The 18,026-nt window shown below is 35.9% G+C and overlaps 1 protein-coding gene across 1 annotated transcript in view; it reads left to right on the top strand.

The window, feature by feature from the left end:
* The first annotated feature begins 737 nt into the window (after nt 1-737).
* drosha (ribonuclease 3 drosha) overlaps nt 738-18,026 on the top strand; it is a 31,806-nt gene continuing 14,517 nt past the window's right edge. The window contains exons 1-9 of the mRNA XM_089642676.1: nt 738-1,923; nt 2,028-2,109; nt 4,871-5,087; nt 6,351-6,477; nt 9,423-9,578; nt 11,139-11,359; nt 14,243-14,500; nt 15,222-15,420; nt 17,235-17,442. Of these exons, the coding sequence (XP_089498802.1) occupies nt 902-1,923; nt 2,028-2,109; nt 4,871-5,087; nt 6,351-6,477; nt 9,423-9,578; nt 11,139-11,359; nt 14,243-14,500; nt 15,222-15,420; nt 17,235-17,442 (2,490 nt within the window). The 5' untranslated portion in view covers nt 738-901. The remainder of the gene's footprint in view (nt 1,924-2,027; nt 2,110-4,870; nt 5,088-6,350; nt 6,478-9,422; nt 9,579-11,138; nt 11,360-14,242; nt 14,501-15,221; nt 15,421-17,234; nt 17,443-18,026) is intronic.

The raw sequence follows: 18,026 nt of genomic DNA, 5'->3' as shown, positions 1-18,026 counted from the left end.
CCTAATTAAATTTATAATATTACCAACATTTGACAATTATTAGCAAAGAATAATTGCGTATCCCCAAATGCATATCAAATATCATGAGTGGTTTATTTATGATCATTACATTGTAACACGGAAAGCACATTCAATGTTACGCTTAATGCACAATATTCAGTTAAAAGTGGATTTAATAAGTGAAACGTACAATATAATAAGCCATCATTAAGTGGCTACAAATTTACTTTCTAAAACTAAAACTGAAAAAGTGAAAATTGTTAATAATTGATTCCTTGTTCGATGACGTTTCAAAATGATTGTTTCGGACGTTGGTTTCGAATGATTTCCGACAGAATCGATTCCTTGTTCGACGACGTTTCAAAAAGATTGTCTCAAGACAGTGATTTCAAATGATTTTTGCAGAATCGATTTGTCCGTGACAATGAATCGAAATATTTCGATGGTAAAAGAATTTGAGTAAGGTATGCAACAAATTACGCTACACGCAGCAAGGCTTGGCCTATTTCAGTATATCGCTTGCCATACACTACTAATGGGAATATATGGCGAGCGATATGCTGAAATAGGCCAAGCCATGAAAATATAGCGCGCTTATAGCGAGGTCTTTCACATGCAAATTATCACCATGGCCGTCAGTCAAGTGTAGTTTGTTTATGGTCAAATGGTATATCTATGGTCCATCTATGGTCTGTCGTCTGACGTCTCCTGTATCCATAGAAAAATATGTCAAGACTGACAAGTATTGTTTTCAGCGAAATGCCAGACGTTTGAATAAAATTGAATCTCCGATGCATTTCGACAACCCATTTTAATATTTATTTTTCAGCGTGTAATAGCTTTTGAATCTCGCTGTAGTTATATCGTACTTATTTTTTTTCTTCACCATTAATTTTCAACAATGTCGTATCCTTCTGGTTATAATCCGCCGGGTATGTCGGCATATTATAATCTTCCGCCGCTAAATCTTCCTCCGCCTCCTCCGCCACCGCCACCGCCCCCTGTGTACCAAGAAACAAACAGTGACCAGTATTACGGAAATGGCAATTACAATACGCATTATCTCCCTCCCACTTTGGATATTTCACGACCTCCCCCAATTCCATCCAACTTTGATGGTTATAGCAACCAATATCCTGGATATCGTCCAGCGTCTAATCACTCAGGTAATGTCCCGATGACAGATCAACACTCTGTTCAATATCCCATTTTACCGCAACTAGACTTAAGTCGACCGCCGCCACCGCCGCCACCGCCGCCTGTACCCACTTCCTATAAATCAAATAGGAGACACGACAGAGATTATAGCGCTTCAGATAGAAGCTATGAAGTTAATTCCAAGCATTATTCTCACTCCCAAAATCGTAGCCGCAGCACGCTCCCCGCAAGTGGATCTGACCGTGAATATTCAAGACAAGAAAAGTCTAGTAGAGACTCTAGAAGGAGAGAGACTGTAGAACGTGATTATGATCAGAAAAGGAATGATTTTTCACGATCTTCCGACAGTAAAGATCAAAGAAGGGATATCAAAGAATCAAGCAGCCGATACTCCGAGTCGCGGTATTCAGAATCACGTAGATCTAGAGAATCAAGTTCATACAGAAGTCAATCCAAAGTCTCGGATAGAGATAACTATTCACACAATGGACAACGTGAAAGGTCCGCACGTCGACACCAGGACAGAGATTCAAAAAGTCGGCCAAGAGAATCGGCTAGCCGGCAAAGGGAGTCCACAAGTCGACAGTTAGATAGAGAATCTTCAAGAAGAAGCTCAAGTCGAATGGGGGACAGAAAAGAAGAGACTCCAAGGCAAGAATCAAGAAGGCACGAATCAATGAACCGTGATGCGAAACCATTACCTAAAAAGACATTGAAAGATTTTGAGACTTCAGAAAGAAATCTAGAAGAAGAAGGAGACAGAAGGTTTGGCAATTCATGATTAAATTAATTTATTTTATAACCTTATATTCAAAACATTTAATCTTAACATAACTTAAAACTGTTCTTTAACTTGTGTGTTTTTTTAGAAATGATGTCTGTAATAATATGGAGGATGTTTATGATAAAATCCATCAGGGGCCCACAGATGACGAGTCATGCGGAGATGAGGTATTGAGAACTTCTATTTTTACCATTATTATAGTGTTGTAAGTTGTGATTTCCCTGTAAGGCTTTCTTTGCGCCCATCATCTTTTATGACATTGTATGATGAGATGCAGTGGCGGCTCTTCTATGGGGATCATTCGGTCAATGACCTTCCAAAAATATCCCGCAATATTAATAACTTTAAAAAAAATGGATTTAACAGTACTAATAGCGGGTTCCATTGCCATTTATCGTCCAAATGAGAAGCTATTGTTTATACCTGCGGGTCACTTTAAATTTTGTCCCCAACCTCTTCTTTCTTTCTCTTTGTTATACGGAAAAAGAAGGCAAACACTATAATGTCTGACGTAAGTTTAGAATCATATCATATTAGTATCATTATATAGGGTTTTCCAATAAGAGGTGTTATTTTGAATAGCCCGCTATTTCGGTAGATGTTACTTTTGAAGCTGTCAATTTTAGACATTTGACAAGTAGAAACTACGCCATTAATAAAAATGGAACGATACACGCTTCAACAACGCATTGAAATTATTAAAATTCACTTGAGTGAATCAAATGCAAAATCATCTTGAGTGATGAGGCCCATTTCCAACTCGGTGGCTTCGTCAACAAGCAAAATTGTCGCATCTGGGGCTCGGAAAACCCAAGAGTTATTGTTGAAAAGCCTCTCTATCCTCAATGTGTGACTTTTTGGTGCGGTTTATGGTCCGGCGGAGTCATGGGACCTTACTTTTTCGAAAATGAGGCTGGAGCAACAGTTACGGTGAATGAATTGCGTTATCGAGAGATGATTAATGATTTTTTATGGCTGGAATTGGATGGTATTGATCTGGACAACGTTTACTTTCAACAAGACGGCGATACGTGCCACACAAGCAACGAAACCATTGATCTTTTATGATTGAATATCAAAATAACACCTCTTATTGGAAAACCCTGTAGTATGACTTTAACTTCAGTTTATGGAGTCGTATTACAAAAGTAGGCTTTAATTTCAGACAATAATTTTATATTTGGGATGTGGTGAGTACTATGTAAAAAAAATTTCAAATGTATGTATTATTTTCGAAGATAAAGCTGTTTAAAGATTAATCCATTTTCTCGAATGGGACCATTGTTTCGCCCGCATTAAGTGTGTTAAGGTATTAGAGGGAGATGTCAAAAATGTCAGTTTTTTGAGAGATGAACAATTTACAGCCATTTCAATATTATTTCTGAAATTATGTCCATTCGTTGATGTAATTGGCATGGAATAATTTCAAATATCAAATTCTGTGGATATCGTATTGAAAGAAATCGCACACAATTTGTTGCATTGTGACAAACACATTCAAATAAAGTGTCAATTATTTACAAGACATAAAATAAAGAGGTTAAGGGTATTCTTAGGACGGGTTGTTTCACAGAATGTGAACAATTCATCAAATTTCAAAGTTGATTTTCAAGTTCCGTGAAGGTTCTATTCAAGTTCTTCCATCATTTCAGTTTTGTGAAACAACGACCAATAATGATATAATAACAGAACTTGAATAGAACCTTCACAGAACTTGAAAATCCACTTTGAAATTTGATGAATTGTTCAAATTCTGCGAAACAACCCGTCCTTAATATATACAGTAGAACCCCGTTAATTCGAAACCCACGGGATGTTAAAAATCAAATTATCTTCATAGTTATTTAAACACTTACTTCTAATTTAAGCCAGGAGTACCTACCTATATTGCAGGTTGCATGTTTCAGTTAGCAGTGTCACTAACACCTATATAAATGGGATGAAATTAAATACTTTTGCTAATGTAATTACTTGATTATTATAAGTGATATAACAATGAAATAGATATTTGCGCCAATCTCATTTTTAGTATTATTTTTCAGCACTAAAATAATATGGCCGGTTTCGGAGTGGAGCATGCGAGAATTTTCGCTTCCGTTTCACCTTAAAACAATATTTTAAAATGAAAAGTTATAATTTTTGTGAGCGGAATTGCTAATGAACGTCTAGGTACTTTTGCTTTCATTGTTTAAAAATTAGTTATATGTCGTGGATAGCGACTATATTTTATGGTCGCTATCCACGACATATAACTAATTTTTAAACAATGAAAGCAAAAGTACCTAGACGTTCATTTTCGTCTGTTAAACTACGCAATGGATTTTGATAGGGTTTTCACTATCATTTAGAGAATTTCTTTCGAAAGGTTTATTTATATAATACATGCATATTATATTTATTGATAGTAGACAGAAGTCGATGTTTATCCTAGAATACTCAACCTCAAAACTTTACTCCAATTCACAACCCCGAGCAACACCGTGTACACATCAGCTAGTGTGTAAATAATTAGATAAATAATCTTAAATTAAACAATATTGTACTATCGTCATCAGAATAGGTGAGTACTTGTAAATTAATTACGTACATTAGCGTTTTCATAATATTCGCTACTCATTAGCAATATGTATTAACATTTCATATCCATTTTTTTCGATTGTTCTTTCACTTCTGGACCCCTAGAGCCCCCTTTGCTGTAACGGTCTGCCTAGTTCCCTTCAGCACTGGGGCCCTGGGCCCATTTGCACTATCTTCAATGTTTCCCCTTATACCTTTGACAGTAAATAAATTGTTTGGCAAAATCTCCTAGTTCCACAGCATGACTCCCCAACTCTCAAAGCTTTCTTTAAATATGAATTTCTGTGAAACAACTGGCCCTAACCGTTTTTTGTAAGATGAACGAATAATGAATAACGATGCATATTTTAGGTAGTGCAGAGCTGGTATCGCAGTTCGCCCGCCGATCAGTACTATAGCCCCGTGCCGGAGTTGGGCAGCGTGGTGCAGAGCACAGCGCGGGGGCGCAAGATCTGCGAGCAGTTCCGCGAGAAGCTGCTGGAGCGGGGGCGCCGCGCGCGGCCGAGCACGGGTGCCGAGCCCTTGCAGCCGCCCCGCTCGCATAAACCCCGCCTCTGCAAGCACAAAAGTAGGTTATGCTATGTCTATAGATTTGTATGTTACGTTGCCGGTTTAAAGATTGTGGTCGTTTTAACCTACCATGCGCCGCAGTAGTCAATAGGCACATTTAAAAAAAATCATGTCTCTGCATATAAGTAGCTATTCTGGGGATAATACTTATGGTAGATTACATACTACTTTAAACAAATTTTTTGGTAAGACGGACAAATTGCACAAACATCATTTTGCAAAGTTGTAAGTTGTACTTATATTATTTTAAACTAGCTGTACCCCGCCACGCATTGCTGTGGCTCAGTCTGTCTGTGCACATAGAGAAACAATAGAGCATGTTGCTTTTACGTCCAACACATGGCGCTGTTTTAAAAAAAAACATGTTTCTACCTCTCACAGGTGACATCTACATAATGTAGATATAAAAACATGTAACACATATTAGAATGATTTAAGATTTTGAACAAACGAACATTTTTATTCATGATTTATATTATAGGTAAATTAAGATAGAGTGTGCTGAAGTAGACATTTTCATCGATAATTTATACAGATTCCGATGTTCTGCTGTTGCTCTAATAATTATATTATGTATTACTTGTATTTCTATTTGTGTCTCTTTTGTATCTTGCCTTTCTTAGTACTATTTGTCACTTGAGTGAGCTTTTATATAATTTTGTATTTTATTTGTTTTGAATCTTTATTTAGAAATATGCAAATTAATAAATCCTACAATAAAAGATATAAATTTGTTTTAGACCACTTTAATTTTAATTGTACTCGACTGGTTTCGGAAGCACCCTTCCTTCATCACGCATTCACGCTAGTATATTGAATAACTAAATTAATTTATCGTTTAGTCCCATTCTAGATATATTTGCTGGAATTCCCGCAATTACCCGTCCCCCTTTGTTAACCTCCCACTCAAATACCTAAATTATTTTTTTCTGTGTATATATCTGTCAATATTTTGTATCATAGGTTAGTTTTAATATTCTCCTGATGAAGGAAGGGTGCTTCCGAAACCGGTAGAGTACATACAATTAAAATTAAAGTGGTCTAAAACAAATTTATATCTTTTATTGTAAATTATGACGAGCCACAAAGTAAATGCTTATTACAAATATGTAATAAATCCTATGTCTGAATAGATTTTTGTAATTGTTTGTACCTATTTGTGTATTAACTGTGTTTTTATAACTGGATTGTTCTCACGTAAGTGAGATCATCAGTATAAATAAATAAATAGTAATGAAGTACTGTTGTTTTGTTACATCAGCCGAACAAGCCAGCTCTGGTTCCAGCAGTAGTTCGAGCGAAGAGAGCGAATGCGACAAGGCGGATCACGCCATGCAGGAACTGGAGAGGAAGCAACAGCATCCTCGGCGCCTTCACAACGACATGTGGTCAGTTCCTATCCGTCTTCAATTTATCACATTATCATTGGTTACTTCAAAAACTTCTAAGGTCAGGCTTCAGAAATTCCAAATCAAAATGATTCAAGTCCCGATTTTAGGTGTTAGCCTGACATAAACAGCTGTCGCGAATATCCCCGTATGCGGATGTCGCATAATGTGATCTATGATGTTTCACTAAAATCCATGTATCGTCCCGCAACGTGCCACGTGGTAGATTAGATTGATGATAGATATGTCGATATCTAAATTGATTCTGTTCAACAGTAACACTGCTCTCCCACACTCAAATTCACAAGCTGCCACTGGTTACAATTAGGATTTGACTCAAGTGATTGTAGGGTTCACTCATTTAAGTCAATCTCTGGGGAGGTAGGTTCAATCCTCAGTCAAACCAAAAAAAGTATAAATTTTTAAATACATAATTAATAAAAAGATATGTATTAAATGTAATAAAAAACTTGATTTTTGTTTCTACTATCTTGGTATAAGGCAGGAAAACACTTTCTTCAGTTTTTTCTTCACATCAGTTTTATTATTATAAAATATAAACATAAATATTACTAACTTTCAGCCGCAGCTGAAGTTTACTGGTAGGTACCATATTAAAGGTCTAATTTCCCTTAATCAGTAGTGGAATTCCACTACCTCCCACTTCTCACCGACCACTTTCACAGACTGCCCCTCCAAGCATAACTCTCGATGACTGACCCTCGATAATCAGGGTATCTGCCCTTTTAAATTAAAACTACTAGGAAATACATTAAAAAGTTGACCTTACTAAAGCTATTTTCTCCCACGCCTTGGTCGGTGTGTGGAATACATTGTTTTCTTAGCATAAAAATAATTTCAAAGGGACCTGATATGAACAATAGGAATATATTTACAGTATCTTAGGAATGCATTTCGCAATTTGCAATCTCTTATTCTATTATGGGTTTACAATGAATAGCTTGGTCAGCGGCGTCCTTGCAATTATTACACTCCAGTAGGCCTATAAAGTCGTCCTTTTCTTTAGAGCTGAGGGCAATAAAATTTGGGAGATCTTTAACTTAACAAACTTTAACAAACAATATTCAAGGGCTTCGAAGGTAAGTACTTAAGAGTATTTTTTTAAATAATGTCATACAGAGCTCCGGGCCAAAAAGGCCCCTTTCTCTTACATCATGAATTTAAATTGGTTGTAGGAAGATAACTTTTAGTTTTTTTTTGCAATAAAACATGCTGCAATTAGGGAGGTAATTTACGTAGGATTTGTTTTGGTTTTTTATATTTAATATTATATTATTTATATTTTACGATTAGACCTACAAAAAGATGTGTGGTCTACTGTTCAAAGCGAGATAACTCAGGAAAATGTATCCGAAGGAAGAGTCGTTATTGGTGTGCAAATTGTGAAATTGGTCTCTGTTTGGAGCCATGTTTCGAAATATACCACACAAAATCAAATTTTTAATTTTATTACTTTTTTATTATTATATAGTACTATAGTTATTATTATTCTATTTTTTAAAGTTTTTATTTTTTATTATAGTTAGTCTTGACGGCCGGCATAGTCCAGTGGTAACGCATTGGACTGCCATTCCGAAGGTCGCGGGTTCGAACCCGGCGTGCGCAAATAAATTTTATTTGATTAATTTGTGTTATTTCACAGTTAATTAATTAAAATAATATACAGTATATTTGCGGCACGTTCCAGAGTGGAAGATACTACCAGTATCGCCCTGGTGTAAGACCACCATTCAGAAATGAAACGTTGCTCCAAATGGCTTTAGCCATGTTTAGTGACTAGATCTGAATAGCCAGGTACTTCCCCACCTTCCTCTTTCCCTTCCCCACTTACCTTCAGCCTCACAACATCCCCCAATTGGGGATGCCATAGTCTCACTGGCTCCAGACGGGAGCAGTTGGGACTCTTGTGAGGTATTCACTATAAAAAAAAAATAAAAAAAAAGTCTTGTTTTATTTTTTTGAATATGGTTAAGTTTTTTTTACATTTTTTATTGGTTCTGTTTTATTTTTTTTTGAACTGGTCAATTTTAAATTATTTTAACTCTTTAAGTAAAAAATAAAATAACCTGATGTTTTTAGTTTTTTTTTGTTAAAAAAAAACGAGTATTAAGTGGGTTACACGGTCTGATTTTGTAATTAATTTGTGTATAATTAAATTTGTGGCGTCTTAAACAGCTTATACTAGCTGACGGGTACCCAGAATTATTCGACCTTTCTCTGCTTTCTATAAATATAATATGCATGTATTATATATATATAAACCTTTCGCAAGAAATTCTTTAAATGATAGTGAAAACCCTATCAAAATCTGTTGCGTAGTTTAGAAGAACTACGTGCAAAGACAGACGCGGAGAGTGACTTTATTTTAGTATAGTACAGATTATTTATTTTTCAAAAATGTTCAGTTTTTACGTACATTTCAACCAACCTTTAACATTTCTGATACAAAATCTGTTATTATTATTATTATTATTATGTAATGAGCAGGCAGCATTCTGCTGATGCGCTCATATCTGATTTCACAACAAGTTTGACAGTAATTGAGTTGTTTTAAGTTTGAACTAAGTCCTTTCTTCTCTCCAAATGTGAATCCAATAGAGCTTTGAATTGATTTATATTTGTTGCATCGATGACATGTTGTGGGAGTTTGTTCCAAGCATCCACTACTCTATTTGCAAGGAAGTGTTTTCTAGGATTAGATGCAAAAGGCGTTTTGGTAATTTTTTTTGAGTGTCCACGGAGATTTACTTCCTTGTTACTTCCTTTCTGAAACTATTTTGGTCAAACTTATAAGTGGAACGTAAAAGTAAGGGAATGAAAACTTGGTGAAAATACTCTTTAGTATGAACAGTAAATTTTATAATATTATACTTGTAAATAATGTATATTCCATTATGGTATTAATGGATTTATTTCTACTGAAGGTACAACGACTCTGGAGAGATGAACGATGGTCCCCTCTGCCGCTGTTCTGCGCGCACTCGGAGGCAGGGCATTCGCCACGGGGTGTACGCGATGGAGACCAAGCCCCCGCCCTGCGACCCCTTCTCAAATAACGCTGACAAGCTGTTTCATTACAGGTTAAACTTTTTTTTACATCTGAGCGGGTTTCGAAGGACATAATATATTACAATCTAATTGATCAGACCGGAGCAGATCAACGGGAACCGTCCAACTGTTGCAGTGTTAGTTTGAACACTGAAGCGAGGCGGAGAAGTACCTCTGTGATAACTGAAGAATAAAGGTACAATGATTTCCGATCGTAAAGTAAAAATCATGGATCCCTTATCAGGCACAAAAACTCCTTTTTTCTGATAAGGTATACATGAAATTTTTCAGCGGTGCACCATATTTGATGCTTGATAACAATTGGTAGAGTTATTTGAAAAATATTGTTTTTTATTTTTTTTTCACTACTTTAGAAGTTTTTGCCGATTTTATTTGAAAGAACATTAGGTTTCAAAGGGCGCGCTTCATATAAAATGATGAAACATACACTGTTTACAAAAAAACATAACATTTTATCATAATGAATAAATTAAACAAAAATTAAGCAATGAAAAATACCTTTAAAAATCAGGAAAAAAAATTCGGTCGAGATTGAATTCAAAAATTACATTTCAATAGGCCAAAATAGCTTAAATCCAATTTAAAAAAGTGCACAAAGACAGTTATACCAGCATTTATAAAATGAAAACCAAATTTTATTCGCTCTATATAGGAAGAAAAAAAATTTTTTTAAATTAGAATATAAAAAATAATACATTTTATCATAATGAAAAAATTACATAAAAAGTAAGCATTGAAAAAATACCTTTAAAAAAAATTGGGAAAAAAAATTCAGTCGAGATTGAGTTAAAAAATTACATTTCAAAATGTCTAAAATAGCTTAAATCATTTATAAAACGGAAACCAATTTTTATTCGCTCTAGATAGGGAGAAAAAAAATCTTAAAATCTGTATTTTCAAATATATTTGCCATCTGAAAGGGTTAAATGTAATATTTTGCAAAATATGTGTGTAAAATGTAACTTATGTAATATTTACATTCAAATTTCGGTATTACAATGGAAGATGCTTTGAAGAACTAGCGTCATTGATCCCTTCGGCACCGGTGCGTAGTCGGGATACACGCCAAACGCGCGCCCAACATTTGTACACGGTTGACATTTGTCACATGAGAACGGGTCGCTTCTACGATTCGTTCTTAAGTTCAACAGCTCGGCTGTGGAACGAACTGCCGGCCTTTGTGTTTCCTCCCTCCTACAACATGGGACTCTTCAAGACCCATGTTCACTCCTTCCTCTCCACAAAAAGACCCTCCACACAGCATCCCCAAAGATGACATAGGCACTGAGGGAAATTATTTTCTTCAGGGCCCCCTGTGTGGAGTTTATATAAAAAAAAAAACAATAAAAAAAATGTTTATTTGTATCCGGTCACTAAGCACAGTTAAAGTCATTTCAATTTTGAATGGTGGTCTACCACCAGGGGATATATATCACACTGGGAATATATATCACTGTGTCCACATTAGGTTTTCCCATAATGAAAAGTGTGTTTTTTCTGGTCTCTTGAGAAGCATACAGACAGGTTTCACCATATATTATTTTATTTAAAGTATTTTTTTTTTTTTCTAGGATCACAATATCGCCTCCGACAAATTTCTTGATCAAATCTTTGACTGTGATCAGCCACGACGAGCACGAGTTCCTCTTCTCGGGTTTCTCTCTCCTGTCTCACTATCCTCTGACCAAACTTCCGTCCTGCAAAGTTATACGCTTCAACATAGAGTACACCATATTGTATGTTGAAGAACAGCTGCCCTTGAATTACACCGTCGAAGAACTGGAACTCTTTGGTAACTTTAAATATACAACTATTGTACTTAATAATCTCATTCCTACTTCATTGAAACAACCTACAACTAATATACCAATACATACAATACTATATGTAAAATGCACAATCTTGGGGAAGTGATTCTACATGGTGGTAGAAGTAAAAAAGAAAAACAATTTTTTCGAAATTCCGTTTTCCCATACAAATATAATGTATACAGGGTGTCCGGAAACTCGTAGTACAAGCGGGAAACTGGTGAATCTACATCACATTTGGAGTCGATTTTGTAGTATATTTTTTTTTTATTTGAGCTTTCGTTATCGAGTAAATCGAGTTTGAAGTTGATTTTTTTATTTTTTTATTTTATTTTTATTATTAATCAAATTCTTATAAATTATTACTGAAGATCAAAGTACCCAACTAATTAAAACTATTTGAAAGTAAAACAAATGAAGAAACTCGGATTTGAAGCATTATTTTGAAATCACCCTTCATTTAACCCGGTGTAATCATAAAATATTTCTGCTCTGCAGGGTTAAAACATCTGTTATTCAACCCTAAACACCAGAAAAAATTTTAACCCTAAAATAGCCGAAAAATATATTTTTTTGGTTTTGTTTCATGTGTTTCCCATGTGGTGTAGATTCTCCAGTTTCCCGCTTGTACTACGAGTTTCCGGACACCGTGTATAATGATATTTTTCTTGTGATTTGAACGACAGTCAATTAAAACACAATTGAGTTTCTTTGTAATGAAAGAAGAGGTTTATTTTGTTAATCTCACAAGATTTACATAAAGAAAAGCATTCAGTAACAAAACATTATCTGTAATGAAAGAAACGACATTTAATGTTATTAATTGTTATGTTAATTCCTTAATCACAATCACGATAGCAATTACAAATTATTTATATTATTCCCATCAATCTGCCTTGTCACAACCCATAGATTATTTTTACTATGTCTTAAACCATAGATTACGAAATATCGAGTCGACTGTGTAGGTACTGTGGCGCACATCCAGCCAGTGACAGTTCACGACACACACAGCCACAATGACGAGACAAGCTCGGCATTGCCTTGAATTAAAGAAAATTATATTTTTCTTTACATGTATATTTTTTTATACAGACAGTTCAACGTTTTTTTTATCTGAAAACTAACTTAAAACATTGGAATTTCTAAAAGTATTTATTTATCTATTTTACTTCTACCATCATGTAGAATCAACCCCCGAAGTTTTTTCTCTGTATTATCAAACATATGTTTTGCAGTCTGGAAGAAAAAAAAGGTACATAATTTTTTCAAGTCAAATACGATTGACGACATCATCAAATCGACGATCAAAGCCATTTTGTCGTTCTAGGTCTGTTTCAGCTTCTGATCAAATTGTGATCAACCGGCTGATAATATTTTGATCAAAAGCTGAAACGAGTTGGAATTTGGTGATTGACAGTAATTATTCCATTAGGGTTTGAGAATTCAGAATCTGAGACCAAGTTTCATTCTCACAACTAGATTGTTCAGAAAAATGGTCAAAAAGCTAGGGAGCTAAAGTGTATTTGTTTGTTCTGAATTGAGATGAACAAAATGATTAATTACAAATATAACACAACATATAAAAACAACACTGTTATGTACCCAAACAGATTTTTTTATGAGCTAATTTATTAAAAATTAGCTGATAGATTGAAGTAATGATTGTAAAAATGAAGGTCTGCACAGTCAGCCCAAATAAAGTGAACACCCCTCCATGGGGTAAACCTTTGTTATTTTCTTTATTTTTTTACTAAAAACCTGTCTTATCTCACCAAATATTTATTCTATCAACTTGGGAGTGGTCTCATTTGATTCAACACCAATGAAAACATAGTAAACGATACCTCACTCTACCTAGATTGTAAACATGTCTACAGTATTTTGGTAATACACTTCAAGCCACATTTTTTGGGAATGTTACCTTTCAGTGGTTTAATATTATATATGCAATAGTTTCTAAATTACAACATGATTAAGTAATTTTTACCGATTAAGGTTTTTTAAATACTAAAACTTACCTTTGGGTAATTTCGACAAATCTTTCATAGTTATAAATAGAATTGCAATACTTTTATAAAACATTTGAAAAACGTTTGTTGTCTCCTGTAAAGTTTTCATTTGTGGCTTTAAGGTACCAAGGTCAATTATAAGTACCTAGGTGTAAATATAGATTGCCAACTGAAATGGACCAACCACATAGAAAATAAATTAAATAAAACCATAAATAAATTGTAATATTTAATCCATATATTATTTGAACGAATGAGTAACATAGTAAATATAAAAAAAACCCCATGAAACTTGTCTACAATGCACTAGTTCACTCATCCTTTTCCTATGGAATAATTGGTTGGGACAATAATAACGCAAAACTCCGTTTATTTTAAAAAAAAGACATGCATGTCAACAATTAAGTCATCAGAACTTTTAAAGTCATCCGTCCCACGGCATATTTTGACACAATTTATCGCCAATATCTCCCAATTTGCATTTTTTATGATTAAGTGTTTTTAATGCCATTTTAGAGCCGTTCCAATATAATATACTAAAGTTTCTTTGTCCTTAATATTTAATTGTTGTTTAGGAAAATATCTACTAAGTTCGGTGAAAATAAGCAATAACTTCAGTTTTACCGGTTGATTTTGTGTTGGAAACATTTTGTAATGATTTCATGTTTTTTCAACTCCTAAAGAAGATACATTTAAGATGATATTGGCGGATCACGGTCGATATGCGACACCCGTGTACAGGGATAGCTTCTGATGGATCACATATGCGACAGCCACATAGATAAGGTTAAACAAGAACGAAGGGAATTAATAATATTTGAATAATCTGTTTTTTAAATTAAACAATCTTTGCAGAGGAGTTCCTGTTCATCGAGATACTGGAACTGGTGGATCTGGACGTTGGAAAACGCGACGCCACTGGCTGTTCACAGTTTCACCTGCTACCGCGCTGGGAGCGGGCGCTGACAGGGGGCGGCGGCGAGGTTCTGGCCGTGTGCGAGGTGCTGCGCCACCTAATGCGCGCCGGTGGGGAGCTCATGCCCGCCACGGCACTGCCTGCGCTCAGGGCCGCCAATGAGAAGGACTGGCAGGCCTTTGTGGACGGGGTCAGAGGTGAGCGGATTGGAAATATATTATAAAAGTCTAATCATCAATTGTAGAAAATATGAAGGGGGCTGCTAACAGCAGGATGGCAACACCAAGTTGATTCAAAGTATGTAACTGTAAGGATGAAAATTCATTACCAATAACCTAATTTTTTTCTCATTTAAAATGTTTTGCACTTAAAACTAGTTACCGCCTAAGAAATTATAAGTTAAGTTCGGCAGTGAATCACATCCTATTTTATTTTTTTGTATGTTTTCTAATTCATATTGTTTGAGGAATATTTTAATTAATAATAGAAGAAGAATGCTTAATTTTTTGTTTAGGAGGCAGGTACAGGTACCGCTGCCCCGATAACCATTCCTCGGATAACCAACACCTCTGCGATAGATCACCCCAAATGGTTCGCTATGTTTGGTGACTTAGTAGGGGTGCCAGGGTTTATTAGGTGGGGTTTGTCCAGGTCTTGGAAACGTCTGCCCACTGACCCTTTGACCTCTCCAACTGGAGTCTCTCAAACCAACACCTTGCACTGCAGTGAGAGGGATGGATTTATTCGTCACTCCTTGACACACTGACCCCAGATTTCTACCGTTTACAAAAAGACCTCCCACACAGCATACCCAGAGATAACATACGCTCTGAGGGAAATTATATTCCTGTGTAGAGTTAATGGAGACAATGTAATAAATGTAATTTTAAAGTTAAAATTACATATTTTCTTTAATAGGAATGATTGTGACGTACCCCGGCAAGAAGCCTTGCTCCATGCGAGTGGACCAACTAGATCGCAGCCTCCCCGACACAGATTCCAAGGGAGATAAATGCAAAGGAGATAGGGGAACAGACAAGGCCGCTGACTCTGCATACCCGGAGATTGTACATTTTGGCATCAGACCCTCGCAGCTGAGCTACGCCGGCAATCCCGAGTGAGTCTTAAATTCTTATTATTGATTGGTTCTCATTGGTCATGGGTTCTATTCCTCAGCTGGCCAAGTTTTACATCATTGCACAAGCAACATCTTCCGCTTTTAATGATGGTAGTTGGAGATTTTCAAATGTAGTGAAACCTCTATTGTTTTTGAAGGGTCTTTTTGAAGTAAACCATGAATGCTTAATATATAATCTATCTTTATTATGTAGTGAAACAGTTTCGACTTACTTCCACGGTCCTATGCATTGAACATCACAATCTAGTTGTGCCATAATTTCATAAAATTTCACAAAAATGAGTGTATGTGCGTGAATGCTACCAAAAGTTGATAAAATGCATTGTCATCGAGTTTCAGCTCGATCAGATGTCGGGAAGTGGGTTTATTTACGCTTCCAGGATTCGCATTCATTCATTACCAAAAACCAAATTCAAATAGATGTATTTAAAATGTGTTTAAATAAAATTGCCGCGATTCCTAAGCACTTGGCTAAATCAATGATTTTTTTCCGGTTGATCATCAATTTTTAATCTTCCTTGAAGAGTGTGCATATTTTGTTCACCGGACGATTCATTTTTAAGGTTGCTGAAGACAGTAAAAAGATAACCACCCTCGCGCACTGCTGTTTGAATGTTTGATAAACGACAACTAATGTCAGAAGTTGCTGACGGCAGCGATTGATTGAGTAAAATAGTACATAAACTGCGTGCTTCAAACAATTAATTAAAAATCGGTAAAACAATGCACAGAGGAATGATGGATACAATCTATTTTTGCAAGTTTTGTATGAAATTAATTCGGGGCTGGAAGAAATAAACGACATATGCGGGAAAAAGATCAGTAGAAAATGGACTACCAAATCAACTCTTGAAATGATCTGAGCATTTGATTCCCTTGATCGTGCCGTATTCTCTTCACCGGTCTACTCCGGTCTAAATGTCGATATTTGAAACCATAATTGATTGGAGCAGGACGGGAATGACCCTGCAGCTCCAAACTGTTTGGAGCCATTGAGAGTGGCATCCCCAATTGGGGTATGTTGTGAGACAAAATATGGCCAAAGTCATTTCAAGCAATGTTTAGATTCTGAATGGTGGTCTGAAAGTATCTACCACTATGGAACATGCTGCAAATATACTACATAATAGGATAAATACATAGTATAAAACAAAGTTGCTATCCGCGTCTGTCTGTTTGTGTGCTTAGTTCTTCTAAACTATGCAACGGATTTTGATAGGGTTTTCTCATTTAAAGAATTTCTTCCGGAAGGTTTATAAATATATATAATACATGCATACATCTATAGAAAGTAGAGAAAAGTCTCAGAGCAACGTTGAGTACACATCAGCTAGTATATTATAAAGAAGAGTGTCTATGGCGATGTGGCTATGTTTTTTGAACAAACCTACAGTTTTATTCCGAGATTGATGAAAATTTGCACACTTGATCTTCAAAACAAGAGGTAGATGACCCCTTTTTCCCACCCCTTGAAGCAATATTTTGATACTTCCTTATGAAATTTTGCACACTTGATAAGAGGAAAATTACTATCTATGTGCGATTTTGAAAAACTCTGTTTAAAACCCGTGCAATGCTGGGGACTTATTTTAAATAAATAAATTGCAAATTAATCAAATCGTCAGGTTGTAAACTCGCGACCTCTGGATTCGTAGCCAAGGATCGTAACCACTGATCCAAGGAGGAGTTGAGGCAATTGATGATAGACCGCAGCCTGTGGAGAACATTGGAGGAGGCCAAATCCCACCCTGGGATGCACACAGTTACGATGATTATGAATTGATTGATTCCAGGTACAAGAAGGCGTGGAGGGACTATTTGAAGTACCGCCACCTGGTGGCCAATATGGCCAAGCCCTCATATGAGGATAAGAGGAAGCTGGAGTCTAAGGAGGCCCGGCTGCAAGACATGCGGACGCAGAGCAAAATGAAGAGGGATGTGACCATCGCAGTTTCGGCTGAGGGCTTCTACAGGACGGGGCTGATGTGCGATGTGGTTCAGGTAATTATATAATGTATTGTTATACATACTGTAAAACACGCTCATGATATAATGAACATCTGTGATAATGGTCATCATATGAATATTTCAACTTGTTTGTCACATTTAATTAATATTTTTAATTATTGAAGATAATATTAGCGATTCTTAAACAAAGTTTTGAAACAGAAAAATCAGAAAAAGAAATGGTTGCGTACGGGCGCCGCTCTACGAACTGAGATATTGATGCCCAGCGGCGTAGAGCAGCGCCCCGGCAAGTCGAGGGTCTTGGGTCTCAAGTCCTAGATGCGACAGTATCTTTTTCTGATTGAAATTTTCTTTAAAAATCAATAATATTGTCTTCAATAATTAAACATTTCAATTTGAGGTTTTACTCGTTAAAAATAAATAAAATAATTTTTTTTATATTCAGTGTCCTGAAACCGTGTATAGGCTCTTTGCGACACGTTCCTTACTGGTAGATACTTCCAATATAGCCCTGGTGAAAGACCGCCATTCATAATGGGAATATTGCTTGAAATGGGTTTAGCCATGTTTGGTGACCAAACTTTCTCTCCCTATCTCCTTACTTTCTCCACTCCCTT

The sequence above is a fragment of the Hesperophylax consimilis genome, chromosome 18 (assembly GCF_061612785.1).
Source record: "Hesperophylax consimilis isolate HC1 chromosome 18, BYU_Hcon_1.0, whole genome shotgun sequence".
Classification (NCBI taxonomy): Eukaryota; Metazoa; Arthropoda; class Insecta; order Trichoptera; family Limnephilidae; genus Hesperophylax; species Hesperophylax consimilis.
Note: the sequence above shows the minus strand (reverse complement) of the source record. Positions and strands in the feature narration are given on the sequence as shown.